The sequence below is a fragment of the Hyla sarda genome, chromosome 6 (genome assembly GCF_029499605.1).
Source record: "Hyla sarda isolate aHylSar1 chromosome 6, aHylSar1.hap1, whole genome shotgun sequence".
In the NCBI taxonomy this organism is placed as follows: Eukaryota; Metazoa; Chordata; class Amphibia; order Anura; family Hylidae; genus Hyla; species Hyla sarda.
In genome coordinates, this window is record NC_079194.1 from 180,389,891 (window position 1) to 180,407,763 (window position 17,873).

The 17,873-nt window shown below is 43.7% G+C and overlaps 1 protein-coding gene across 1 annotated transcript in view; it reads right to left on the reverse strand.

Annotated features, from left to right (window-relative positions):
- The window catches only part of SNTB2 (syntrophin beta 2), a 65,036-nt gene extending 61,329 nt beyond the window's left edge, over nt 1-3,707 (reverse strand). The window contains exon 1 of the mRNA XM_056525942.1: nt 2,898-3,707. Within this exon, the coding sequence (XP_056381917.1) occupies nt 2,898-3,447 (550 nt within the window). The 5' untranslated portion in view covers nt 3,448-3,707. The remainder of the gene's footprint in view (nt 1-2,897) is intronic.
- Nucleotides 3,708-17,873: the final 14,166 nt, after the last annotated feature.

Here is a 17,873-nt window from a genome sequence, read left to right on the forward strand (position 1 = left end):
TTTTTATTTTTCCGTATAAGCGGCGGTATGGGGGCTCATTTTTTGTGCCATGATCTGTACTTTTTTTTGATACCACATTTGCATCTAAACTTTTAATACATTTTTTATAATTTTTTTTTTTAATAAAATGTATTTAAAAAGTAGGAATTTTGGACTTTTTTTTTTTTTTTCGTTCACGCCGTTCACCGTACGGGATCATTAACATTTTATTTTAATAGTTCGGACATTCACGCATGCGGCGATACCAAATATGTCTATAAAAAAAAATTTTACGCTTTTTGGGGGTAAAATAGGAAAAAACTGACGTTTTACTTTTTTATTGGGGGAGGGGATTTTTCACTTTTTTTTTACTTTTACATTTTTTACACTTGAATAGTCCCCATAGGGGACTATTCATAGCAATACCATGATTGCTAATACTGATCTGTTCTATGTATAGGACATAGAACAGATCAGTGTTATCGGTCATCTTCTGCTCTGGTCTGCTCGATCACAGACCAGAGCAGGAGACGCCGGGAGCCGCACGGAGGAAGGAGAGGGGGACCTCCGTGCGGCGTTCTGAATGATCGGATCCCCGCAGCAGCGCTGCGGGCGATCCGATCATTCATTCAAATCGCGCACTGCCGCAGATGCCGGGATCTGTATTGATCCCGGCACCTGAGGGGTTAATGGCGGACGCCCGCGAGATCGCGGGCGTCGGCCATCGCCGGCGGGTCCCTGGCTGCGATCAGCAGCCGGGATCAGCCGCGCATGACACGGGCATCGCTCCGATGCCCGCGGTTATGCACAGGACGTAAATGTACGTCCTGGTGCGTTAAGTACCACCGCACCAGAACGTACATTTACGTCCTGCGTCCTTAAGGGGTTAAAACCAGTCACCACCTGAAGCCTGGAGGCAGCAATCTTCTCTTACGTATGGTACTATATATTATTCCTGCTGTATCACAGGCTCTAAACCAGGAAAAACAAGATCAATTATGCAATGTATTCACAAACTTACTCAACTTTCAAAGAATTTTTTTGCAAGCATTTGAATATAATAGATATGTCTATATCATTGTTTCTAGAACACTTGCAGAAGTGACATGATAAGTTATCTAAAAAAAACATCAGTAAGAGAAGATGTCAGGTAGAGGTGTAGGAGGCTCCTTACACAATCCAGGGAAGTCTTCTAGGCAATCCCAGAAGTGGCAGGGTGTGGCAAGATTTTAAGCAATGCCAAACTGTTTGTCTAAAGACAGGGCACGGCAATATAAAATCCTTACAGCTATTATAGCCGTTTCTTCGGCCATGTTCGCACTGAATTTTTCAATAGGTTTCTGCTGCACTGTGCACATGGCAGAATTTCATCTGCCACGGAAATCCTGATTTCGACATCCACAGAAAGAATACACGTCTACTCTTTCTGTGGATTTCACTCGGAAATGCATTGACATCTATGAGATGGCGCATTTTCGAGCGGTCCTAACACCCAGCTCTGTGTGTCTGCTCGTAGCATCAGATTTCCACATTGAGAAATATGCCACTACGATCAGACACACAGAGCTACTTCGCCGTGTGACCCTGCCCTTAATGCGCGGATTGTCCAGCTGTATTTTCTGCGCGGACATTCTGCACATTTTCCGCCCTGTGAACATGGTCTGTAATATGGGCATACATCCCCTGCTCGTGTATTCCAAGTAGATTTGTCATTCTATAACCTGTGATAGCTGTGTGACAAGTGTGATGAAGGCAATAATGTTGTCACTCAACTTTCCCAGGAAAAGATGCCCTGGAGCTACCACCACACCACTAATTTGGTAATCAACCTATATAATTGGGTATCATTTTAATCATATTGAGCTGCACTATAAAGATAATATGTCATTTTTACTGAGACGTGCACTGCCTAGAAACGTGGTGTTTGTTTTTTTTATTTTTTATTAATTTTTTTCCATTTTGACACACAAATAATTGTTTTGTTTCACCGTAGATTTTGTAGTACAATGAGTGATGTTGTTACAAAGTAAAATTGGTGGCGCAAAAAAAAAAAGTCCACATAAGGGCCTGTAGGTGAAATATGGAAAGCGTAATGGCTATTAGAAAGGGAGGAGGGGAAAAAACGAAAGTGCAAAATAAAAAACTGATGTTCTTAAGGGGTTAAAGACAGTAATGCTTTAAATGATGAAAGTAAATTTAAGGGAAATCTGTCAGCTTAATTTGCTGCAGACGCCATTGAATAGCTGTTCGCTTTTCTGCAGATGATGGTGGCTGACAAACTTATTTCGCCTTTTTCTTAACCAAGTGTCATGAAATCTGTGCTGGGCTGCTGAAGTGTCTTACACCCCTCCCTGACTGTCCTACGGAGCCCTGTAAGTGATTCAAGGAGGGGCTGGCAGGCGGGGACAATCAAGGGGGGGGGGGGATGGGGGTGTAAGACTGACACTTCAGCAGCTCTGCTCCACCTCCTTGACACTGCTGAAAAATAAAAGTGACACCTGTCTCTTAGCTAATGGCTGTCTGAAAAGTTATAAAATCATGTTTTCCTTTCAAGATCCAGCTCTAAAGAGGTGATGCTGAGCTGTAGCATGCCCCCCTCCTCTCTCCCCCACCCTTCCTGCATGATACAGGGCTCAGTGATAAGGAACATTTCTACTGCATATCTGACCAGTGGCACAGATATCATTAACATGATGGGTCACAGCATATGCCAACGTCTACACCAGTGGTCTTCAACCTGCGGACCTCCAGATGTTGCAAAACTACAACTCCCAGCATGCCCGGACAGCCGTTGGCTGTCCGGGCATGCTGGGAGTTGTAGTTTTGCAACATCTGGAGGTCCGCAGGTTGGAGACCACTGGTGTACACTGAAAGTTGGAGGGCACCCAACAAAGCTCTGCCACACTGCAGCATCTTACCTTCCAATGTCACTTCCTTGCCAGCTTTCTTGAGAACTTGCACAGCCTGGTCATGAGTGGCACTTCTTAGGTCTGTACCATTGACTGATAGGATGGCATCCCCTACCCGGAGTGCCCGGCTCTTATCTGCTGCCAGTCCCGGGAAGATCTTGGAGATGAGGATGGGCATACGGTTCTCCTGTCCGCCCTTGATGCTGATGCCCAGTCCTCCAAACTCTTGCTTCACCACCCTCACCTTCCTCACTGGCTCGGTGCCCAGCTCTGGGCTTTCCGGGGGGAACCTGGCACCTGGGCTTCCCAACCCTGACTCTGAGCCGCAGTCTGAACCTGCTCGGGGGGAACTAGCACCAGAGCGCCCGGGGCCCCTGCGGGGACTGCCCGGGGCCAACTCTGTGCCATTGCTCATGCCATTGAGGGTTGCAGCAGGCGGCTCCTGCTCCGAGGTCAGGCTCAGGGTCTCCCCGGAGAGCTCGGCCTGGACCCGCACCCAGTGGTCCTGTAGCAGCAGTTCCAGGAGCCCGGACTTGGAGGCTCGGGTCCACACAGCCATGGTGAGCGCACAGACGAGCTGCCTCCTGTGCACACTTCCTGCCAGTGTCAGCGGCGGCTCCCCGCCTCCCCGGCCGCGTCCAGCGACACCTAGAGGCGACCAGGACACATAACAGCTGGGGGCCAGCACAGGTCACTCATAAGAAGCTAAGCTGTGAGACTATGGGTGACGTCCACTTATTGTCACCCTCCTTCTCTGACATCTATCAGGAACATTATGTGCTTTTATAAAACAGAAAATCTGACTCTGGAAAAGCTGGGTATAACCCTTGGGGACGGAGCCCATTATAACCCTAAGGATAGGAGCATTTTTTGCAAATCTGACCACTGTCACTTTAAGCATTAATAACTCTGGGATACTTTTACTTACAAATTTGATTCCGAGATTGTTTTTTCGTGAAATATTCAACTTTATGTTAGTGGTAAATTTTCTTCGATACTTGCATCATTTCTTGATGAAAAATTAAAAAATTTCAGGAAAAATTTGAACATTTAACATTTTTCTAACTTTGAAGCTCTCTGCTTGTAAGGAAAATAGACATTCCAAATAAATTCTATATTGATTCATGTATACAATGGGGGAGATTTATGAAAACTTGTGCAAAAGGAAAAGTTGACCAGTTGCCCATAGCAACCAATCAGATCCCTTCTTTCATTTTGCAGAGGCCTTGTTAAAAATGAAAGAAGGGATCTGATTGGTTGCTATGGGCAACTGGACAACTTTTCCTTTGCACAGGTTTTGATAAATCTCCCCAAATATGTCTACTTTATATTTGCATCATAAAGTTGACATGTTTTTACTTTTTGAAGACACCAGAGGGCTTCAATGTTCAGCAGCAATTTTCCAGAAAATTTCAAAATCAGAATTTTTCAGGGACCAGTTCAGTTTAGAAGTGAATTTGAGGGTTTTTATTTTGGAAATCCCCTATAATGGACCCCATTATGAAAACTGCACCCCTCAAAGTATTCAAAATGACATTCAAAAAGTTTGTTAACCCTTTAGGTGTTTCACAGGAATAGCAGCAAAATGGAGGAGAAAAATAAAAATCTCAATTTTTAATACTAAAATGTTATTGTAGCCCCATTTTTTTCATTTTTACAAGGGGTAAAAGGTAAAAAGACCCCCCAAAACTTGTAATTCATTTTCTCTCGAGTAAGGAAATACCTCATATGTGGATGTAAAGTGCTCTGTGAGTGCACTAGAGGGCTCAGAAGGGAAAAAGCGACAATGGCATTTTGGAGAGCGAATTTTGCAGAAATGGTTTTTGGGGGGCATGTCCCATTTCGGAAGCCCCTATGATGCTAGAACAGTAAGAAGAAGAAAAAAACACATGGCATACAATTTTGGAAACTACACCCCTCAAGGAACGCAACAAGGGGTACAGTGAGCCTTAACACCCCACAGGTGATTGACAAACTTTCGTTAAAGTGGGACGTGAAAATGAAAATTTTCATTTTTAACACTAAAATGCTGATGTTACCCCAAACTTTTCATTTTCACAAGGAGTAATAGGAGATAATGCCCCACAAAATTTGTAACCCCATTTCTCTCGAGTAAGGAAATACCTAATATGTGGATGTAAAGTGCTCTGTGGGTGCACTAGAGGGCTCAGAAGGGAAGGAGCGACAATGGGCTTTTGGAGAGCGAATTTTGCTGAAATGGTTTTTGGAGGGCATGTTGCATTTAGGAAGCCCCTATAGTGCCAGGTAAAAAAAAAAAAAAAAACACATGGCATACAATTTTGGAAACTACACCCCTCAAGGAACGTAACAAGGGGTACAGTGAGCTTTAACAACCCACAGGTGATTGACGAACCTTCGTAAGATTGGGACGTAAAATTAAAAAAAAACATTTTTCAATAAAAAGCTGGTGTTACCACAAATTTTTCTTTTTCACAAGGGGTAATAGAAGAAATGGGGTTAAAAAATTTGGGGGGCTTTTTCTCCTGAGTATGGAAATACCCCATATGTGGATGTAAAGTGCTCTACGGGAGAACTAAAATGCTCAGAAGAGAAGGAGCGCCATTGGGCTTTTGGAGAGAGAATTTGGTTGGAATGGAAGACTGGGGCCATGTGCGTTTCCAAAGCTACCATGGTGCCAGAACAGTGGACCCCCCACATGTGACCCCATTTTGGAAACAACACCCCTCACAGAATTTAATAAGCAGTGCAGTGAGTATTTACACCCCACTGGAGTTTGACAGATCTTTGGAACAGTGGGCTGTGCAAATGAAAAATTACGTAAATGCTCACTGTACCCCTTATAACATTCCATGAAGGGTTTAGTTTCCAAAATGGGGTCACATGTGGGGGGGGGGGTCCACTGTTCTGGCACCATGGGGGCTTTGTAAACACACAGTCTTCAATTCCAGCCTAATTCTCTCTCAAAAATGCAAATGGCGCTCCTTCTCTTCTGGGCATTGTAGTTGGCCCGCAGAGCCCTTTACATCCACATGGTGTTACAAATTTTGGGGGGCTTTTTTCCTATTACCCCTTGTGAAAGTGAAAAATTTGGGATAACACCAGCATTTCAGGGGGAAAAAAAATGTATTTTCATGTCCAACTTTAACGAAAATTTGTCAGACACCTGTGGGGTGTTAAGGCTCACTATACCCCTTGCTACGTTCCGTGAGGGGTGTAGTTTTCAAAATGGGGTCACATGTGGGTGTTTTTTTTTTGCGTTTATGTCAGAACCGCTGTAAAATCAGCCACCCCTGTGCAAATCACCAATTTAGGCCTCAAATGTACATGGTGCTCTCTCACTCCAGAGCAATGTAGTTCGTCCGCAGAGCATTTTACGCCCACATATGGGGTATTTCTGTACTCGGAAGAAATCCTTTTTCTCCTTTTATCTTTTGTGAAAATGAAAAGTATGGGGCAACACCAGCATGTTAGTGTAACATTTTTTATTTTTTTACACTAACATGCTTGTGTAGCCCCCAAATTTACCTTTTCATAAGGGGTAAAAGGAGAAAAATCCCCCAAAAATTTGTAATGCCATTTCTCCTGAGTACGGAAATACCCCACATGTGACCCTAAACTGTTGCCTTGAAATACAACAGGGCTCCAAAGTGAGAGAGTGCCATGCGCATTTGAGGCCTAAATGAGGAATTTGCAATAGGGGCGGACCAGGATACAAGGATGGGGCTGGTCTCCACCAAAACCCTACAGCAGTGTTTGCCAAACAGGGTGCCTCTAGCTGTCGCAAATCTATTGCTGTCCGGCAATATTGGGAGTTGTTGTTTTGCAACAGCTGGAGGCTCCGTTTAGGAAACACTGCCGTATGAGACGTTTTTCATTTTTATTGGGGGGGGGGGGGGGGGATGTAAGGGGGTGTATATGTAGTGTTTTACTTTTTATTATTTGTTAGTGTAGTGTTTTTAGGGTACATTCACACAGGTGGGGGTTCACAGTGAGTTTTCGAAGTTTGAGCTGCGGTGGAAAATTTGCTGCAGCTCAAACTTGTGGAAGGAAACCCACCCATGTGAATGTACCCTGTACATATGGGAGGGGGGGCACCCCAAACCTTCAGCTGTGGCAAAACTACAACTCCCAGAATGCACTGACAGACCATACATTCTGGGAGTTTTGCAACAGCTGTAGGCACACTGGTGGGGAACCACTGAGTTAAGAAACAGACTCTAGCTCAGTGATTCCAAACCGTGTACCTCCAGCTGTTGCAAAACTACAACTCACAGCATGTACGGTCTGTCAGTGCATTCTGGGAGTTGCAGTTTTGCAACAGCTGAAGGCACACAGGTTGGAATCACTGAGTTAGGAAACAGACTCTATTCCCAGCATGCCCAGACAGTCAGGGATGCTGGGTGTGTAGTTCTGCAATATCTGGCCCTTCAGATGTTGCAGAACTACAACTCCCAGTATACCTGGACAGTCTGGGCATGCTAAGAGTTGTAGTTATGCAACAACTGGGGAAGAACAGTTTGGAGACCGCTAAGTAGCAGTCTCCAAACTGTAGCCCTCCAGATGTTGCAAAACTACAACTCCAAGCATGCCCAGACTGTCCAGGCATGCTGGGAGTTGTAGTTCTGCAACATATGAAGGGCCAGATATTGCAGAACTACACGCCCAGCATCCCTGACTGTCTGGGCATGCTGGGAATTGTAGTTTTGCAACATCTGGAGGACTACAGTTTGGAGACCACCGTATACAACCCCCAGCATGCCCAGACAGTCAGTGCATGCTGAAAGTAGTAGTTTTGCAACATCTGGAGGACCACAGTTTAGAGACCACTTCACAGTGATCTCCAAACTGTGACCCTCCAGATGTTGCCAAACTACAACTCCCAGCATGCCCAGACAGCCAAAGGCTGTCTGGGCATGCTGGGAGTTGTAGTTTGGCAACTTTTAGAAGGCCACAGGGAAGATCACCTACCACTGCAGCCTCCTCCACCACCGCACTTTCCGGCCGCACTCCTCCTGCTGCCGCCAATGTCGCCACTGCTCCAGGATGCCGCCGTCGCCGGTCCGGGTAAGCCAGCCATGCTCCCCCCTCGCGTTCCCCCCTGCTCTGCCCGGACTTCGATTGGTGGGCAGAGCTGGAGAAATGAACTCTAACCCCTGCCGCCCTCAACTGCCATTGGTGGTCGTACTGACCGACCAATGGCAGGGGATAGGAGAAGGTGGCAACACTGCCACCTCGCTCCTATCCTTTAGGATGGGCGGAGCTGTCTCTGACAGCTCCGATCATTCTTATTTTCTGGTGCGATCGGGTCACCAGTGACCCGGATCGCCGCAAATCGCCGGTCTGAATTGACCGGCGAATTGCGGCAATTGCCGACATGGTGGGGTATCAGGACCCCCCTAGGCATTGCCAAGGGATGCCTGCTGATAGATATCAGCAGTCATCCCGGTCCGATCACTGCCCAGCGAGTGGCGGTGATCGGAAATGCAGAGGGCGTACAGGTAAGCCCTCCGTCCTTAAGTAGTGGGACGCGAGGGAGTATCCATACGCCCTCTGTCCCCAACAGGATAAACAATACGGGTCCTCTATTGCTACAAATGGCTTCTATGCCAGACAGTCGTCCCTTATTCCTGTTATAATAAATCTTTACATTCCTATTAAAGGAGTTATCCAAGAAAATACTTTTCTTTTATAAATCAACTGGCTCCAGAAAGTTAAACAGATTTGTAAATGAATTCTATTAAAAAATCTTAATCCTTTCAGTACTTTTTAGCTGCTGAAGTTGAGTTGTTTTTTTCTGTCTAAGTGCTCTCTGATGATGTCTCGGGAACTGTGCTCTCAGGTATCTCGGGAACTGTCTAGAGTAGAAGCAAATCCCCATAGCAAACTACTCTGTGCAGTTCCCGAGACAAGCAGAGATGTCAGCAGAGAGCACTATGGCCAGACAGAAAAGAACAAGTCAACTTCAGCAGCTGATAATTATTGGAAGGATTAAGATTTTTTAATAGACGTATTTTACAAATCTGTTTAACTTTCTGGAGCCATTTGATGTATAAAAAAAAAGTTTTTTCCTGGAATACCCCTTTAAAGGGGTGATCCAGTGGAAAACCTTTTTTTTTTTTTAATGAACTGGTGCCAGAAAGTTAAACAGATGTGTAAATTACTTCTATTTAAAAATCTTAATCCTTCCAGTAATTTTTAGCAGCTGTATGCTACAGAGGAAATTCTTTTCTTTTTGAATTTCTTTTTTGTCTTGTCCACAGTGCTTTCTGCTGACACATCTGTCCTTGTCAGGAACTGTCCATAGCAGCATAGGTTTGCTATGGGGATTTTCTCCTGCTCTGGACAGTTCCTGATACTGGCATCAGGGGTCAGCAGAGAGCACTGTGGACAGGACAAAAGAGAAATTCATAAAGAAAAGAATTTTCTCTGTAGTATACAGCTGCTAATAAGAACTGGAAAGACAATTTTTTTTTTATAGAAGTAATTGACAAATCTGTTTAACTTTCTGACACCAGTTGATAAAAAAAAAAAAAAAAAAAAAGGTTTTCCACCGGAGTACCCCTTTAACTGCATTTTGCAATTCTTTGGTTATTTCTCCAGAAAATGTAGAATATTAGGCTATTGCCTTCCCCCATCAAATGGGAAGCAACCTCCAATAAGTCCTGACAATGTGAAAGTGTAAAAGGCAGTGTTTCCTAACCAGGGTGCCTCCAGCTGTTGCAAAACTACAGCTTTTAGCTGCCCGGGCATGCTGGAAGTTGTAGTTTTGCAACCAATAGTGGCACCCTAGTTGGGAAATACTGGTATTTTTGAGTTCTTCTGTGCATATTACATGCCGAAATCCATGTTGAAAATGGTGTGCAATGTGAGTCCAATGGGAATACACATATTCCTGCAGATTTCAGATATACGGAATAAGTGACGTGAAAACAAATAGAAAATCCAGGGCGTGGCTTGTCCCTACTGATTGGGGATAATCCGTGTACTAAAAACATGGCAAAATACAGAGTCAAAAGACAAAATACATGGCAGTAATCAATGACTACCCAAGCAAGAATTATCTGTGCCTAGATTTACTATTCATATCCCTACAGCTTAGTGTCAGTGCACAAAAACGTTTGTATGCGCCAAAATGTTAGCAAATTAAGATACTTTACAAGAAGAAATCCGAAAAACCCCCAAAATTGCATTTTCTTAACCTGATACAGTGAGAGCATCCACAGGTCTCTTTCCCAAAACCCTACAGATTTTTCTCAAGAGCCTACACAGAAATGCATTTTTTAAACACATCTTAGGCCATGTTCACACGGCCTATTCCGTACGGAACGTCCGCCCAGAAAACATGGATGGACATTTAAAATGTTCATTCTTTTCCAAGCAGAATCCGCAGAAAGAATAAACAAGTTTATTATTTCTGGGGATGACGGAATCATTGGGAATTCCGCTCAGAAAATCCGCCATGTGAACATAGCCTTAACCCCTTAAGGACCGGAGGTTTTTCCGTTTTTGCATTTTCGTTTTTTGCTCCTTGCCTTTAAAAAATCATAACTCTTTCAAATTTACACCTAAAAATCCATATGATGGCTTATTTTTTGCGCCACCAATTCTACTTTGTAATGACATCAGTCATTTTGCCCAAAAATCTATGGTGAAGCGGGAAAAAAAATCATTGTGCGACAAAATTGAAAAAAAAACGCTGTTTTGTAACTTTTGAGGGCTTCCGTTTCTACGTAGTACATTTTTCGGTAAAAATGACACCTGATATGTATTCTGTAGGTCCATACGATTAAAATGATACCCTACTTATATAGGTTTGATTTTGTCGGACTTCTGGAAAAAATCATAACTACATGCAGGAAAATTAATACGTTTAAAATTGTCATCTTCTGACCCCTATAACTTTTTTATTTTTCCGTGTATGGGGCGGTATGAGGGCTAATTTTTTGCGCCGTGATCTGAAGTTTTTAACGGTACAATTTTTGCATTGATAGGACTTATTGATCACTTTTTATTCATTTTTAAATGATATAAAAAGTGACCAAAAATGCACTATTTTGGACTTTGGAATTTTTTTGCGCGCACGCCATTGACCGAGCGGTTTAATTAATGATATATTTTTATAATTCGGACATTTCCGCACGCGGTGATACCACATATGTTTATTTTTATTTTTATTTACACTGTGTTTTTTTTTTTATTGGAAAAGGGGGGTGATTCAAACTTTTAATAGGGGAGGAGTTAAATGATCTTTATTCACTTTTTTTTTTCACTTTTTTTTTTCACTTTTTTTTTGCAGTGTTATAGGTCCCATAGGGACCTATAACACTGCACACACTGATCTTCATTATTGATCACTGGTTTCTCATAAGAAACCAGTGATCAACGATTCTGCCGCATGACTGCTCATGCCTGGATCTCAGGCACTGAACAGTCATTCGGCGATCGGACAGCGAGGAGGCAGGAAGGGGCCCTCCCGCAGTCCTGTCAGCTGTTCGGGATGCCGCGATTAGCCGCGGCTATCCCGAACAGCCCGACTGAACTTGGCCGGAACTTTCACTTTAACTTTTAGCCGCGCGGCTCAGCTTTGAGCGCGCGGCTAAAGGGTTAATAGCGTGCGGCGCCACGATCGGCGCTGCGCGCTATTAGAGGCGGGTCCCGGCTTCACTATGACGCCGGGCCCGCCATGATATGACGCGGGGTTACTGTGTAACCCCGCGTTATATCAGAAGAGCAGGACCAAGGACGTACCGGTACGTCCTTGGTCCTTAAGGGGTTAAAGGGGTACTCCGGTGGAAAACTTTTTTTTTTTCTTTTTTTTTTCTTTTTTTTCTAAATCAACTGGTGCCAGAAAGTTAAACAGATTTGTAAGTTACTTCTATTACCAAATCTTAATTCTTCCAGTACTTATTACTGAATACTATAGAGGAAATTCTTTTCATTTTGGAACACAGTGCTCTCTGCTGACATCTCTGTCCATCTTAAAGGAGCTGTCCGGCGCAGACTTTTTCTATTCCATCCTGCCCGGACTGCAAAAATAGACAAAACAAACTTTCACTTACCTCCATATGTTCCCCCGGAGCTCCGCAACAGCTGATCGGTCGGCCGGGCTGTCTGCTTCCTACTTCCTTAAGCCCGGTACATCATACGGCGCTTCAGCCTATCACGGGCCAGAGCGATGTCCCGCCTCGGCCGGTGATAGGCTGAAGCACCGTGTGACGTACCGGGCAAAAGGAAGTAGGAAGTAAACAGCCCGGCCGACGGATCAGCTGTTGCGGAGCGCCGGGGGAACGTATGGAGGTAAGTGAAAGTTTGTTTTGTCTTTTTTTTGCAGCCCGGGCAGGATGGAATAGAAAAAGTCTGCGCTGGACAGCTCCTTTAAGAACTGTCCAGAGCAGCATATGTTTGCTCTGGGGATTTTCTCCTACTCTGGACAGTTCCTAAAATGGATAGAGATGTCAGCAGAGAGCACTGTGCTTGTGATGTCAGCAGAGAGCTCTGTGTTCCAAAAAGAAAATAATTTCCTCTATAGTATTCAGCAGCTAATAAATACTGAAAAGATTAAGATTTTTAATAGAAGTAATTTACAAATCTGTTTAATTTTCTGGCACCAGTTGATTTAAAAAGAAAAAAAAAAGTTTTCCACCGGAATACCCATTTAAAGTGGCCAGAAAAATACAACAGAATTGTGCAGGTAGTGAAAGTTTTTTTTGTATTATAACTTTTCTGTTAATATTGGTTTAAACCCAACTAGAGCAAAATGGGCCTCTATTCATCAGTGCACTATGATTTTCCAGAGACATGCGCCAAATTTGTAAATCTAATGTCAAAAATATAAAATTAAATCCATATAGAGAAAAGCAAATAAAAATAGTGAATCTAGGCCCATTTCATTAAAGGGGTAGTTTCCTGAACAGTATTTCCAGACCGTTTTGCCAGGGCTGCAAAAAAAAGAAAAAGAAAACAAACTTTAACTCACCTTCCTCCATTCCACCATAGCGCCGCTACAGCTGTTCGGTCCTCCGGTCAGGTCTGTGTGCACGGAATCGTCACACTGCGCTCAGCCTATCACCAGCCACAGCGATGTCCCACACAGCGCAGTGTGACAATCCGCGCACAACAGACTGGAAATACTTTTCAATAGACTACTCCAGTATCCAGTAGATCCAGAAGATCCAGTATTATTATGTATATGAAAATGCAAGAAGAGGTGACGGGTCAAGACTGATAAATATTACTAGGCCTTACTCTAAAGACTTTACAGCTGCAAGACCCTTCATGTCTGGAAATAATGGTTTGATGGCAGATAATGGAAGACAAGCATGACTTTAATACTGGTGATTGTCCCTTAACCCCTTCCCCCCGCATGCCTCCTGGGCATTAATGCACAAGCAGTTATTTTCCTTCCAAGTGCTGTAACTTTTTTGTTTTTCTATCAACAATGCCATTTGAGGGCATGTTTAGTGTACTTTTGAATGCCTTATGCCAACCATTTCATAAATCTTATTGGTTAATTTTTTATAAATGATTACATATTACAGCGTATAAATGATTACATTTAATTTCCTTTACATTTTATTTACTTTTTATTAATCCCATAAGGGGACGTTGATAGAGAACAGCAGATCTTGGGCATAATACGCTGCCTGTCAGCATTATGCAGGCACAGAGAGGTACTCAGGACTGGGGACCTTCATGAGTTGCATACAAATATTCCTCTTCGTATAAGCCTGTAATCACCTCCAGTGCTCGTGCGGTGCCTCTGGTGTCCTGCCCTGAGCTGCACCTGGGCCCAGGTAGCACCGGGGTCTAATGTGTCATACTGCGCTCAGGGAAAGGCTGGCCAAGGCCGGACATTGCTGCAGTAATACTGCCATACATATTAGCAGGCTGGTCCCACCAAAAAAAGGCAGGTTCAGACAATTTATCTCCATGTGTATGGTGAGCTAGCCAATCGAGAAAGGCAAACTGGTTATTTTTAAATATTTCCCTGGAAAGTAAAAAAAAATAAAAAAATAGATGTCAGGCATGTAAGACATGGAGAGACGCTCTCGGCTCTCTACTCATAGAGGGGGAAATTGAGTGGGGGCAGCCCGTCCTTTATGATATCCATACTTTAAATCAGAAACAAGCCAGCAGATGGTACTCTGAGGCTAGGTTTACACCTAAAAAAAACACCAGAAAAACTTCCACAGCTTTTTCCTGCGTTTTGGCAGTTTTTCTGTTTTTTTTTCTGGCGTTTTCCCTCGTGTGGAAACAGCCAAATTTGTACCCTGTGGCAGTTTTCTCACTGTCTTCAGGTACCACTCAGTGGATCAGATGCTGAGCGCCCGCCCCACAAAGTGTAAGGAGATGAGTGATGTACAGCATCCCTACTCACCTCCCCCGGCCGTATAGTATACAGGGGTGCATAGTGTACCCGTGTATACTATACAGGAGCTGGGAATCCTGCCACCAGACTGACAGGACTCCCTGCTCCTATAGCCCCTTTGGGTGGTATACAGGATATACAGCTATAGGATATCTATAGATAGCTATATATAGTGTATACAGAAGATGTCCACTTACCTCTCTTGCTCCTGTGTACACATTACAGGCTCACTGTAAGTTCTTGCTGGGTAGTAGATAAAGGACATATATCTACTGCTCAGCATCAGCTGTTCTCCTGGCTTCGTAGCGGTGAGAACAGCTGAGTCCCGAAATTCACATCAGAATCAAAACAGAATGACCGTAAAATCAGGAGTTAGTCTGGAGCAGAGAGGAACCATCAGGGAGCCAGATAAAATCAATGGATTTATTAGATGCAACGCGTTTCGCTGCGCATGCGCAGCTTCATCAGGCAATGAAATTCACATCAGAAGGATCGCAGCGGGTGTCAGGAGTGACACCTGCTGTGATCTGTCCCTTACTGCAGGTACTACTGCTCCCAACATGGAGCACACTCTGCTCCATGCTGGGAGTTGTAGTACCTGCATTAATAGACAGGTCGCAGCGAGTGTCACTCCTGACACCCACTGTGATCCTCCTGTATAATGTATAGATGCGGCGCCCGCTCTTCTATGGTCCCCTGCACTGATGTATATATACACATATTCATATTTCCTGCAGAGAGTTGTGATTGGCTGGAACCATCTGGCCAATCACAGCTCTCTGTGGGAAATATGAATAGGTGTATATATACGGCAGTGCAGGGGACCATAGGAGAGCGGCCGGTCGCATCTATACATTATACAGGAGGATCACAACGGAACCCCGGGCAATTTGTCAATTAGTACAGGTACTACTACTCCCATCATGGAACAGTGTGTTCCATACTGGGAGTAGTAGTACTACCTAAAAAATTAAAAAAAAAAAGTGAAAAACACACACACACTACATTTTTATTACTGTCTGCTACATTTTTTGTGCCCTACCCGCCCACATAAATTGATCCCTGTTTAAAAATTAATTAAAATTTTGTTATAAAAAAGATAAATTTCGTTAAATACAATTTTTCCATCACTACTGTATCTTTTTTTATTATTTTTTTAATGGTACCCTATGAAATTTTAATTAAAAAGGTATCTCCATCACTTTTTTGGATCGCTTAAGTCCAAAAAAGAATAAAAACCGCCTGCAAAAACGCTAAAGTTAAAACCCACATGGCATTTTTCTTAGCATTTTTTCACTCCCATAGACTTCTATGGGAGGAAAAGGCCAAGATTTTCCCGAAAAAAACGCCAAAGTCTCAACAAGAGGTCGTTTTTTAAAAACTGCCAAGGAGCCCAAAAAACGCCAAAAGGATTTAACCTGTTCAGGACGCCGGGCGTATGCATACGCCCGTGGGAATTCCGGTCCCAGCCGCTAGCCGGTTGGGGACCGGGCCGGAATGCCTGCTGAAATCATTCAGCAGGCACCCCGGCACATCGCCCAGGGGGGTCCTGAGACCCCCCCATGTCGGCAATCGCAGAAAATCGCATGTCAATTCAGACATGCGATTTTCTGCTATTCCGGGCTGATCGGGTCTCTGGTGACCCGATCACCCGGAAAATAGCGATGATCGGAGCTGTCAGGGACAGCCCCGATCATCTTCAGGGCTAGGAGTGAGGTCGCAGAGCTGCGATCTCCTCCTATCCCCTGCCATTGGTCAGAACTGATTCTGACCACTGGCAGAGCAGGACAGTGGGTTGCCATGGCAACCCCCCGTTCTGCCCACCCCTGGATGTCGAGGGGATCGTGGGAAGAAGATGGAGGCCGGTACCTGCAGGAGAAGATGCCTGGAGATCCCCGATCGTCGCTGGAAACTGCTGGATCCTGGGTCAGGTAGGGAAACTACAGTGATTGAACAGTCAAAGGCTGTCTGGGCATGCTGGGAGTTGTAGTTTTGCAACATCTGGAGGGTCACAGTTTGGAGACCACTGTTACAGTGGTGCCCAAACGGTAGCCCTCCAGATGTTGCCAAACTACAACTCTCAGCATGCCTGGACTGCCCCGGCATGCTGGGAGTTGTAGTTCTGTAACATCTGTCCCTTCACATTTAGCAATTTTCATGAATTTTTTTTGAAAATTGCTGCTCTACTTTGAAGCCCTCTAATTTTTTCAAAAAGCAAAAATATGTCCATTTTATGATGCCAACACAAAGTGGACATATTGTATTTGTGAATAAAAATAAAATTTATTGTGAATATCCATTTTCCTTACAAGTAGAGAGCTTCAAAGTTAGAAAAATGCTAAATTTTCAAAATTTTCATGAAATTTGGGGATTTTTCACCAAAAAAGGATGCAAGTAACGCCGAAAATTAACCACCAAAATAAAGTAGAATATGTCAAGAAAAAACTATCTCAGAATCAGAATATTCGGTAAAAGCGTTTTTGCGTTATTAATTTGTAAAGCGACGGTGGTCAGAATTGCAAAAAAAGGGCTCAGTCCTAAAGGTGAAAAAGGGCTGTGTCCTTAAGGGGTTAAAATACAACAAATGAACCCTATTGGGGGTTAAGCAGTCCCCAATTACATATGTCACACAAATGTATAATATATAAAACTTAACCTTTATTTAACTAAATAATATGTGTGAGGAACAAAAGTAATTAAAAACACAACTCCACTAACATCATGGTGTCAGTGAATGAACTGTAAGTCAAGAATGGGACGACCCAGTTATCGGATCTGGCTATAGGGCTATGTAAGCCTTGAATTCCTAGGTGGTCCTCAGTGCTAAGCTGAGTTGTTCACTTTAGGTGTCCATAGGACTTAGAAGATACAATGATCCCTCTTAACCACTTACATATGTGGTATTAAACTATCCTAAATCCCACAAGGGGTTCCTGGGAGATCCCAGCAAATAGCCCCCCCACTCCTTGCTGTGCACCGCAGGAGTGGGCTAAAAAAAACACCAAACTGAAAAACGCCAAGTGGATATGACATTTTGCAGTTAACTATTGACTTGCAGCCAACATCTGGCCACAACGTTTTTTCACAAAAAAAACGCCATGCAGCAGAATAGGCGTTTTTTTTTTTTAGTTTTTTTTTGGGGCGTTTTTGCCAAAAAAAAATAAAACCTAGCCTGTAAGAGAGAAACCCTATATAGTGAAAAAGTTTGTTCAGTTGTATAAAAAGTCTCACTTTTTCTCAGAAACGGTGCTTGTCTATGGACTGTGTTTGGTATTACCACTCATCGCTAAGAGTATGGGGCTAAACTGTAATATCAGACACAGCCTACGTTAAAAATGGCACTGAGAGGGATACAAAAGATCTGAGGGTGCCACTAATGACACGGGCTGGCATTGGTGAACATTCAATCGTATAAATTCAGTTTGTGACCAGCAAATTATAGAACCACAACAATGGAACCTTGGTTTATTGGGGTTTCCTTTTAAGATCTGTCCCAGGGCATGTTTATTCTGAACATGACCTTCTAGGCTTCCAATGACCTTGTCAGAAAAGTTGACCCTTTTAAAGAAATAAAAGTATGTGAGATTTATATAAGTCTCCTCAGTGCCAAAAAGGACTAGAAAAATAATCCGATC